The 12,372-nt window shown below is 44.3% G+C and overlaps 1 protein-coding gene across 1 annotated transcript in view; it reads right to left on the bottom strand.

The window, feature by feature from the left end:
• Nucleotides 1-12,372, bottom strand: part of KIF26B (kinesin family member 26B) — a 424,817-nt gene that overhangs the window by 63,539 nt on the left and 348,906 nt on the right. Inside the window, exon 10 of the mRNA XM_065401573.1 lies at nt 6,883-7,042. Coding sequence (XP_065257645.1) covers nt 6,883-7,042 — 160 coding nt within the window. The remainder of the gene's footprint in view (nt 1-6,882; nt 7,043-12,372) is intronic.

Below are 12,372 nucleotides of genomic sequence, written 5' to 3'. Positions count from 1 at the left end.
AAATCAAGAATAACTGAAGAAAGTAGAGTTACACTAGTGTAAAGCCAATATAAATACTATTGAATTGCACCCATAGACTCAAGCAATAAATCACACGCCAGAGAGAGCTTGATTCTGCCCCCACTAAAATGAATGGCAGTTTTGTCATTAACTTCAGTGGCAGCAGGACTGGGCCCAGAATGCAGAAGAGGTACTAAGAGTTTTACTAAGCTAAGATTCGGTGGAACATCATAGCTAAAGACAGAGTTTGCATGTGCCAGTTCTAGTTAACAAGGATCTTAATGGTGACAGGAGCTCCATCAAGCAGCAATCTCTGCTATTAAAATATTATTCCACTTAATTGGAATGATCTGCTGTTTATTAGCTGTTATTGTCAACTTTCCCTCAACAGCTGTTCCATAAACTCTCTGGAAAACCTCCTTTCCCGATGGCATTGAGGGAGCCTGTCACTGCACCTGATTACTGACAGATTAAGGAGGGAGACCAGTGATGAAGATAATCCATGATCCAGGCAAATAGCACTGTTGCGCATACAGCTGGAGATTTGGAGATGGCCCTTCCAAAGATTTCCAGTGTTGGACAAAACATATTTTGTCTGATTCTACACCAACACCATTTTTACAGCGATGTAACTCCACTGACTTCAATGGAGTTACCCCTGATTTACCCCAGTGTAAGGGAGAAGATGATCAGGTCCATTAAGGCCAACAATAGTGTCTGAGTTTGCTTTACGTAACAGCCTGACTCTTCTCTCACTCACACTGGCTTTACACCAGTGTAACTATATTGACTTCAGTTGAATTACTCCTGATTTACACCTACGTGAGAAGCTGAGTGTATGTTCTTCACCTTTGCATTCTAGAGGATAGTCCATGAGGAGCATTGCAAGAGGCATAATTATAATTTGAAGAGTGAAGCAGAACTCAGGGTAACCTCCAGCTTGATGAGTCATATCCACACTAGCTCGCTGAGAGCCAGAGCACTAAAAATAGCATGTAGTCACAGCAGTGTGTGTGGCTAGTCATTCTAAGTACGAACCTTTCCAAGATGCTAAGTACATACTCAGGGTGACTAGCTCCTCCTGCCACCACATCTACAATTTATTTTTAGTGCGCTGGCTCGCTGAGAGCTAGCGAGGGTATGACTCCTTGAGCTGGAATTTACACATCCAGCTCAAGTGTAGACATACCCTTACTGAGGCCTCTGTGCTACTGGTCAGATTATGCTGAGTAGCGTTTTGCATTGTTTAGTTTATGGTTAGCTGTTTTCTAGCTGTCCCCCTGTCCCTAGTGAACAGGTTTCACAGATATATTGCTGTAGAACACAGAGAGGTATAAATCTAACTCATGCAACAAATGCCATGACAATGCATGCAATACAACAGACACTTCATCCCTGATTCTCCTCCCATGCCAGCTTTTACACAGCTATATCTACACCGGCTTCAAAAGAGCCATTCAGGATGTGCACCCATGTAACTGAGAACATAAGTGGACTCTTCGTATACATTCAAATAATCGTTTTTCCTTTTTCCCCATGACTAGAAAGGAACAATTTCAAATGATAAATTTAACATACCACATATTGTCTAGGGGAAATTCTTATACCATGATAAATTAGCTCAAAACAGTTTCCCCTCTTCCTTTTCTATAGTGATAGACTATCTTTGGCTAAACAACAGGCCAGCTTCCCCTTGATTCCAGTGTAGTCACACCAGTGTAAAAATGACATAACAATGAAGAACCAGCCCAGCCTATATTTGTATACTCAGCTTTTATGCAGTGCTTTTCACCCTGTCCCAGGGTCTGCACAGGTTCCTTCCCTCTCGTCCCTGTGTTCTGTGCTTAGGCTGGTCAAAGAAAAGGGTCCCAATGCCTCTTTCAGGTGTTTCATCCGTGTCTCTTTATTTACAGTGCTTAGTACAATCCCAATTCGCCCAACACCGATCCCCACACTGACCCTTCCCTGGGTCTTCTCGCCCTTGAGGCCTCCTGCAGCCGGTAGAGACAGAGCTGCAGTCCCCCTGTCTTCTCCCCTGGCTAGCCTCCCACTGAGCCTTTCTCTGGGCTTATAACTCCTCCCAGTCACCAGCCCAGCTGGCTCCACTTGGCTCAGCTGATTCCCCTGAACCTGCCCTCATTAGGGTCTGCAGCTGAGCGCCTTGCTGAGTGTCTGGGCCCCTGCACTCGGCTGCCCTGCTGGGAAGCAGGGAAGGAGCCACCTCTTTAGCAGGGCTTCCAAGGGGTTTATACCCCTGCCCTGCCACACACCCATAGATCTCAATGCCCTTTACAAAGTGGGGTCGAGTATCAGTATCTTTATTTTATGGGAAACTGAGGAACGAATAGGGTTAAGTGACTTGCCCAAGTCACACAGTAAGAGAGGAAAGATGGTCTTATGGTTAAGGCACTAGACTGACACTCAAGAGATCTGGGATCCATTCTTAGCTCTGCCGCAGACTTGCCATGCATTCTTGGGCAAACCACTTAATCTCTTTGTACCTCAGTTTCCTGCCTATAATAATAATACTCCTCATCATCCAGCGTTTGAGAGGCACTCACATACTGCAGCGACACTGGCCACCTTCGCAGATTGATAAATATACAATCTGTGGCAGTGCAAGGAATTCCCACGTTTCTTCACTCTCATCCACCTACCTACTGGACCATGCTGCCTTGCTGGATAAGCATCAGTAGCTCAACAAACAGGATGCTTCCAGTAACACAAACAAATGTAAAGAGTGTATTTACAAGACAAGATCTATTAAATAAAATAAAATCAGCTGAGATTTCTGAGAAAGGAATTCATATATCCCTGCACTTTTCTAAACACTGTTTTCTTGCATTATCAAAGTCATTAAAATGTATAAAAATGATTATTTCCAACAAGGCATTACCATGAATTATCACCACTACTGTTGCCTAGCAACCAGAGTCATTTTTGAACAGTGAGCTCTATGGAGTTTGTGCAAATGGGTATTCATTTGAGGGTTTAAACACATTCATCTTTGAAATCAGAGGCAGATAACACAGCACTTTTGTAAATCTGAACGCTTTAAAACAGTAACAATTACTGCACACATCTTCGCAAAACCTTCTTCCCATAGCACACTTAAAACATGCTCAGTGCTGGAGTTTCGTTCCTTCAGCTTTTTTGGAGTGTGTGTGAATCTTTATACTTTTTATGCAACTATTTTACATTCAAGCAAAGGAAACAATCCTCTCCCACTCTTCTGAGGGAGATATTCATAATGTCAGGACAAGGGGACACTGATGAAATTGAAAGGCAACACATTTAAAACTGATAGAGGGAAATAATATCTTTCACCCAATGCATAATTAGCTGGAACTCATTGCCACAGATATCATGGAGGCCAAGAGCTTAGTAAGATTTTTGAAAGGACTAGATATTTATATGGATAATGAGAAAACTCAGAGTTACATTAAATTGGATAATATGGGATATATATTCATACTTCAGAGCACAAACGGATCATTAAATACATGTGGTGGTCTATTATGAGGATTCTCGCACCTTCCTCTGAAGCACCCAGAACTGAGCAGGATCAGAGGCAAGATACCAGGTATCTGATCTGATTTGAGAATTCCTACATTGCTATGTTAATCTACATTAACTGAGTTTATGCTGCAGTTAATAACAGTCTGTGTTATTGCTTCCAATCTGTTTTTCTTTGGCAAGAGAATCCGCTTCCAACTCCCTGGCTTCCAAAATTCCATAGCCTCATGGAGATGAAGAAACATTCAAAGCATATTTAGGCACTAGGAAATATTTTTTCATGAAGACTGCAGACACAAGGCCATGTTTGTCCCTCACATAAACATGCACACTGCACTGAAGTCAATGTCGCTGAGCTTGCTTACCCCAGCTATAAATTTGGACCATTGTTTTTCACACTTCATCTTGCAAACATGGGGCTTGATGCAGCATTGAATGGAAGTTGAGGGCTCTCAGCACTTTACAGTGTGGAGAATGGACTCGCTTCACTGAGAGAAATGAACATCATTTGTCATTATCTGATCTAAGTTGTGAGGTAAGATGTGGCATAAGCCTGTTATGAGATTTTACAGTATACTGGGGTTCCCAAGAAACCATCTGGAGTATATTGATAGATTGCCATATAAATACCAACTGCTGTTTAATAACACAAATACTAATAGGATGCTTTGTCTGTGTGCTGTTTTATGGACATTTGCTGAGTCCACAAACAGCACCACACTGTCACATAAGAAAACGCGTGTTAATATTACAGTACCATTTGCAAGTCGTAGTTCACACATATTTAGGCTCACAGCTTACCCTAAATAAACAATGAAATAATGTGTCATCCCAAAGAAAGGTAAAACCTCTAAGTTAAACAGGCTAGACTGGAGCACGCAGAGTGAGAGACAGCTCTAGGAAAGGGGTGTTGTTAAGACACACCATTTGAAGGGGAGAGGGAGGGGAGTGAATGTACAGGTTATAACACCCTTTAGAACAGTGCAATCCACTCCCTATGATGCACCGTGGACACGCCTCCTCGCCTCACCTTTCCACTCTGGGGCAATTGCGCTCTTGCTAGGGCATGGAATCACTCTCCCAAGCACAGGGACTCCAATTTCCCTAGCTGTTCAATGGGGTGTGCAAGGGGGGGAAGCTCCTTCCACTCTCCCACCTCCCCTGCCAGAGCTACAGGCAATCTGGCCCAAAATATGTTAGCGTGTATTCTAATATGAAATTTAAAAGGCTCCTTGGAAAGTATTTTAAGAGGGCTGTGTCTCATTGACAGCTGGCAAACCATTTATACTTTTCTTTTATCAACAGATTCTGGAGGAAATGCAGAACAAGGAGGAGCTTTAGCTGCTTTTCACTAGATAAACACAAACATGAGCAAGTGTGCTGGCACCTCTGAGTCTATGTAAACCCTAAAGAAGTACAGTATAACAGCTGGGAATCACTGCAATGAGAGCCTGCCAGAGCAGCAAGTAGAAGGCACTTTTGCTGTTGCCTTTCTCCTAGGTACGCATTGCCAAGAAAGACAGCTGTTGTATTTGGTAACTATTTTACGTATCTATAGTCCTAGCCTAGGGAGCATGACTAACGAACACCCTCTACCAGTCCTGCCTTCCTTTCAACCCACAGCCTGCCTTCCTTTCAACCCACAAACATCGACAAGAAAGGTGATCTATTTTTCAAGCATATTTTATGCTTATGACATACAAGCAATTTTCACATCAGAGCTAGGCAAATGCTCCACAAGATGTTCCATGAATATTCAATGATATTTTTAGGAGCGTTCATTTGGCCCTTTTGAGTGTGAGTTCTGGTAACATGACTATTTGTGAAAAGCAGATTTTAAGTTCACACAGCCAAATAATCATGGGAAACAAATGTTATATTAGCTTTTCAAACCAATTTCACAACCAGGAACCTGATGACTAGAGTTATGATCATCCAAGCCAGGAAGAAACACAAAGCCATTTAACCTATGTGACCAGTCACAGTTAAGCTTGAATTTTGAATTTCCAATATCAAGACAAAAATAAATAAAACTTGAGAATAACTTAAAATCATGAATAAATTTGCAAAAAGAATTATCTGTTTGTGGTCTCTGGACCGTAAGAAACGTGAAATTCATGGAATGAATTATTTGTTATGAATAGCTCATACAACTTTCCCTGATACATCCTCCCCCCCCCCGACCCTCTTCAATGTTTCCTTCATGAATGGCAACATTCATCCGGACTCCACAGTATAGGATGTTGACTAGACGATTAGTCTTTGCTCATGACGCTAAGACCTGGGAGCTCTAGATGCTGCTACCTATGCTTTATGCGCTCTACTAAGAAAGCCATGTGATTCACAAAGTCAGAATCATTTAGGATATGGATAAGGAGTCTGTGTGACTGCAAACTAATGAATCCAAACTTGCTCTCAGACTCGCAGACATGACAAATGGCTGGAGACAATGATGAAGAAAAATGAGGACAAAACATATCCTCTATGTACACATTTCCTCTGATTTCCCAGAAGCTAGCTGCAGCAGCACAGGTGAGTTGTCTGGCATGACAGATGGAATGCATCTTTTTTGCAAGCTGATAAGGTGACACTCAGATTCACACAAGACTAGAAAAAAGTCAAGAAACTTTTGAAATGCAGTAACTAAACCTTGTAACAATGTTGCATTTTCAGTATGATGCATGTTTTACCTACTAAGAGAGGCTAAAATCCACTTTGGAAATAGAAAATCATACGAGTTCCAGCTTGCAGTATCCTCCAAATTGTTCCATAAGGGGAGCAAAGTTTGTCCCTGTGGAACAAACAGGGAGTTTGGCATTCTAACGCCTCAGATGCATTGAGATGGCCGCAAATCTTCGAGCACCTCTGGAGACCAGGACCACTGCACCAATTTTCAGTCCCTTGGGTCTCCATGTCAACATGGCTCTGTCCCTACTGGCTGTTATCTTTGAAACCACCACCACCCTTCTTTGGGGGGGGGGGGGGGGAGGATTCACTCAGCGGGATCTGCTTCAGGAAAAATATAATGTTGACCAGGTCAGAATTGTCTTATATGTAGGGAACCCAAACTTGTGCAAGCACCATGTGCAAAGGAGATGGAGAAACTCTGTCCTGATCATTGGAGGCACAAGGTTCAGAACCGAAATCACTCTGCTCCGTCTAGCTGGCAGCTATCATACAGCCACTGAGCCCTATACACATTTTTCCATTTACTTCAAAGGGTGCTGGATCTGGCCCATAGTTTTCTATCATTCATTTCTCCATCCTTCCTGAGCACTGCTATTTAACTCCACCACAAAAACAAACAGCTAACACCACAGAAAGGCACTCGTCACCACCCACTATGCCTAACAGAATATCACTTACTTGTATGGGATGTGTTTGCTGCCGTTGACGAGGGCAAGGATGACATTGCCGAGTGCTGACAGCGAAAGACAGAGCCCGGAGCCTCCCTCTCGATTTTTGCTGAGCACTTTCACACAGCTACCCAGGTCAATGAGATGTAAGCGGCTGCGACCTCCGGACACTGCCATAAATGAAGATCGGAAAGAAGGAGAGCAGTTAGCATCTTGCCTCTGATGAGTTACTCTAAATGCAGCTCCAGGAAAGAGAGCTTCCCCCGAAAGCAAAAGGCATTGCTCATTAAGGGGAAACAGTTCAGAAACCCCATTTCAGTAATGTGAGCAGTAACAAACGGTAGGAGTCCTGTTAACTCATTTCCACCACTCACAGCTGTACATTGTTGTTCATTGCTGACCTGTTTAAAAATTGCCGGCATTAACAGTACTCACAACTCCTGCAGGCTTCACTCTGTAGGAGTCACTGTTGTGCCATTTTTTTTAGTGTGATTCCTCTAGTCCAGCGGTTCTCAAACTTCATTGCACCGCGACCCCCTCCTGACAACAAAAATTACTACATGAACCCAGAAGAGGGGGCCGAAGCCTAAGGGAAGGGAAAGGAAAGCTGCTCCAGGGCTTCTGCCCTGGGCAGGGAGGGCATGTAACCTCAGTCCCCCTGCCCATAGTGATGTCCTGCAAGCAGCCCTGCAGCAAGCCACTGAAAAAAACAATTCACAGTTGCTGCTGACAGTCACAGAGCAGCTGCACTCTGTTGAGCGCCGTTTCTGGTCCCGTGAAACAAGCACTGACTGGTGGGACTGCATCATTTTGCAGGTATGGGATGATGAGCAGTGGCTGCAGAACTTTCGAATGCAGAAGGCCACCTTCCAGGAACTTTGTTCAGAGCTTTCCCCTGCCCTGCAGTTCAGCAACACAAAAATGAGAGCTGCTCTGACAGTGGAGAAGCGAGTGGCGATCGCTATTTGGAAGCTTGCAACGCCAGACAGTTACCAGTCAGTGGGGAATCAATTTGGAGTAGGTAAATCAACTGTGCTCCAAGTGTGCAGGGCCATTAATTTACTTCTGCTACGAAGGGTAGTGAGTCCGGGAAATGGGCAGGACATAGTGGATGGTTTTGCCACAATGGGGTTTCCTAATCGTGGTGGGGCAATAGATGGCACACACATCCCCATCTTGACACCAGACCACCTTGCCAAAGAGTACATAAACCGAAAGGGATACTTTTCAATGGTGTTGCAAGCGCTGGTGAATCACAGGGGGCGTTTCACCGCGGGAAAGTTCATGATGCGTGCATCTTTAGGAACTCGAGTCTGTTCAAAAAGCTGCAATCCAGGACTTTCTTTCCAGACCACAGAATGAACATTGACGACGTTGAAATGCCTATAGTTATGCTGGGGGACCCAGCCTACCCCTTACTCCCCTGACTCATGAAGCCATACACCGGCCGTCTGGACAGCAGTAAGGAACGGTTCAACTATAGGCTTAGCAAGTGCAGAATGGTGGTTGAATGTGCCTTTAGTCGTTTGAAAGGGCGCTGGAGAAGTTTACTAACAAGGTTGGACCTTAGTGAAGAGAACATCTCCATGGTTATAGCTACCTGTTGTGTGCTCCATAATATCTGTGAAAAAAAGGGAGAATTTTTCCGCAGGGGTGGGCAGTTGAGACAGATCGCTTGGCAGCCATTTTTGAGCAGCCAGACACCAGGGCAATAAGAAGAGCACAGCAAGGGGCGCTGCGTATCCGCGAGGCTTTGAAAAGCCATTTCAATAATGAGTCACAGAAATGTGAGCTGCTTGTCTGCATTGTGCTTTCCCAAACCTTCACCTGCCTTGTATCGCTGTCCCTGTAAAGCCAACCCCCCACCCAAGCCCACTGCTTCTACTCAATAAAGAACATTTATTTCTCGAATCCATTTACTTTATTTAACAAACATAAGTAAAGAGGGAGAACAGAAAAAAAAGGTAACCTTGGGGAAAAGGAGTTGTAAAGTTGGAACGGGAAAAACATTTTCAGCTGCGTAACATAATACCATATTCCAGACCATCAAAGGTCTATGAATGGGCACCTTCTGTTTCTTGTACCCTCCCCCTGAGTTAAGTGAAAGGGATAACAGACTTTTTGCCCACACTTCAGGAAACACTTGTGGGCGGGTGATTCTGCGCCAGGCAATGCTGGCTGGCTGTCCACCAGGGTCTGCAGAGGGACTCTACCCTCCTGCTTCCGTTCCTAAAGTTCAACCAAATGCCTCAACATGTCTGCTTGGTCCCTCATAATCGGAAGTATCTCATCCTGCGCTGCATGCTCTTGCTCATTGGACGCTTCCCTCCTCTCCATGTCCATGTCTAACTTCTTGGACAGTGAAATCCTCCACACTCTCAGCTCTGTGTCAGCTGTCCTGGAGGCGTTCATTATCTCGGTGAACATGTTCTCCCGCGTTCTCTTTCTCCTCCTCCTAATCACCATAAGTCTGCTTTCAGGTGCTGATGACACGCCGAAGGACACATTTCTGGCTGTCAGTCATGGGGAAAAATAAAGGAGCCATTGTACATGAATAAAATGTTTCCATAACAAGGCCATTTTCATAAAACAACCCAACCTTATTACACTAGCTGCAAGCCAGAACATAATCAGAATCCGTAACTTTTCATGGTGCTGTTTTGCTGCTCCAGCCATAGTGAATAGGCCCTCTCGGGTCATGGGTGACCGCACTTTTAATGAAGTTTATGACAGGCTCATGTCAGGAGCAGAGGTAGCTAGTCGAACAATTGCCCCTCCCCATAGCACCACAGGAAGCTATTTACGAACTGGGGGGAAGGAGGGAGGGGAATGTTTTCACTCCCAAATTGCGGAATCTCTCATGTGGGGCCCCAGTCCCCTATCAGCCACTTTAAACTACTTGGTGACCCATGCCGAGCACAGTAAAGGCACATTAGCGGCCACGTGGTTTGGCGATCTGGAATGTGTGTGTGTGTGTGTGTGTGTGTGTATGTGGGGGCGGAGGGTCTACATGCCCTTTTTTTCTTGTAAGAGCACTTTTAATGAGAACTTCCCCTGTTTCCTATGTGATATCAGTCTCCTGAGGGTAACAGAGGCAGAAAGGAAGGAGATGCTGCAAGCATCTGGGTATCAACCCAGTCCTTATGCTGCTATGCTGGGTACCGCAATGATGCCAGCAGAATTAATTCAGGAGTTGCGTGGGGAAGTGTCCTGCCATGGTGGAAGAAATAAGACTGCAAAGGATTGTATGAAAGTTTCCTAGAGATATCCATGGAGGATTCCCGGGCTATCCCAGTCCACATAAACAGTCTTTTCTGGGGGCCACCTTCTGCGTCGCTGGAGTGGCCTCTTGTAAGCAGAGAACCACAGCACCTCGCTTTTTCTTAACAGTAAACATGCAATAAAACCAAATGTGTGTGCCCACTAAAGTTTAACTGGACTTTGATTGTAACTGTAGACTCACCAGAGGTGCCTTCCCTGGCATCACGGTCAGCCACCGTGATGTCCTGCGACCCACAGGGCTCCAGGGTTAAAAATATTTCCTGGCTCTTGGGGAGAATGGATCCACTGCTTGCCTGTCTACTGTTCGCCTCATCATCATCCACCATATCATCCTCCATGTTGTCCCTAGACTCACACACCTGTGAGGTGTACACATTGCTTGTGGGGGTGCTGGTAGGGTCACCCCCGAGAATCGCATGCAGCTCGTTGTAGAACTGGCATGTGTGGGGTTCAGCACCTGAATGACCGTTCGCCTCCCTTGCCTTCTGGTACGCTTGGCAAAGTTCTTTTATTTTCACACAACACTGCTGTGTGTCCCTCGTGTAGCCCTTCTCCCCCATTCCACGAACGATCTTTGCACAGATGTCAGCGTTTTCTCTGCTGGATCGGAGCTCTGCCTGCACAGTCTCTTCTCCCCACTCAGTGATGAGCTCCACCACCTCCTGTGCAGACCAGGCTGGAGCGTGTTTGGGGCATGGAGTCTCCATGATCAGCTGTGCTCAAGCTGGCACGCTCCCAATGCTGATCAAACAGGAAATGGGAAATCAAAAATTCCCGGGGCTTTAGCAGGGGAGGGGCTGTTTCCTGTGTACCTGGCTGCAGTGCAGCAGAGTTGAGAATGATTTCCAGAGCGGTCACAAATGAGCATTGTGCGACACCACCTGGAGGCCAATTAAGTCGAATTACACAACGCTGCATCTGCACTACATCGCAGTTGAATTAAGCGTTACGCCTCTCGCAGAGGTGGATTACAGAAGTCAACATTAGAGGCGACTTAGGTCGGTGTAAAGGACCCAGTAGTGTAGACACAAACATTAACAGGTTGACTTAAGGCGACTTCCTTCGACCTAACTTTTTAGTGTAGACCAGGCCTAACAAACAAATTGCATGGACTTTGGGAGTACAGATGGAAGGAAGGAAGGAGAGGTCAAATTTTGGCTCTACCAGTGTTAACAGTACTCCTTTAAACTGTAATTCTACCCTGAAAAGTAAATCTGTAAAAGCAGCATTGTACAGTTTCAGCACTTATTGTGCCATGCTGATTTCCTATATGTTCAGTTTACAAGTTGGAAGATGCATTTTTAACCTGTCAACTTCAAGTAGAGTTTGCAGGGCTAAGTTCTTTACAACACAGGCATCACCGCCAGTGATAATGGTTCTGCAGCCAAATTATGACCATATATGCACTTGGGTAATCCCATAGTCTTTAATTTAAACTCTCAACTGCTCCTATATAAGCACATTAATCTCCAATACAGCATACAAGTGTAACTGAGGCTATGAGCTCTCTTGTAAGTGATGATGCACAGGGAGAAAGGAACCTAGCTCGACTTTCCCAGGTGAGTATGAAGGACTTGTGGTTCTAAAAGTAACATCTTTTCGCTAGTAAAATGAGCAGAATTGATATGGAGTAATCAAGACACAAGCAGGGAACCAGTGCCAGTTTTACAGAATCACTTTTCAGGATAGAGCAGCATTTTAAAGTACCATTAAAAGAACTGTTTACAGTCAGATTATTTTCATAAATATTGTCCCTGTTATATGTCAGTGGTTCAAGGTGAGGAGTTGTATTTTGTACTAATTAGTGAACTGTTATATTGTAAAACCTGCAGCAAACACGGAAATAGTAACCCTGCCATTTCAGATACCATTTGATAAATGGACTTGCAGCAGGCTTCGTGAATGAATGCAGTATATAGGGAAGGTGTGGTGCCTGCAGCTTGAGGAACTGTGGGACTGTGCGTGATTACTACAGAGAAGGGCAAAATTTTTCATATGAATATTTTATTCAATGACAAATGTCATTTCAGGTCTACAGAAATTATTCATGAATTCAGATCAAATTCAATAAATAGTTTAGGCCAAAAAATGAAAACAAATTTAAAAAAATCAAAACATTTTGTTTCGACATCTTTAAAACAAAAATGCTTTGACTTTTTGTTTCAAAACAACATTTTGTTTTGAACTTAAGCTACATTTATTTAAAAACAAACAAACA

Source organism: Emys orbicularis, chromosome 3 (genome assembly GCF_028017835.1).
Source record: "Emys orbicularis isolate rEmyOrb1 chromosome 3, rEmyOrb1.hap1, whole genome shotgun sequence".
NCBI lineage: Eukaryota > Metazoa > Chordata > Testudines > Emydidae > Emys > Emys orbicularis.
This window is presented reverse-complemented; position numbering and strand designations above follow the sequence as displayed.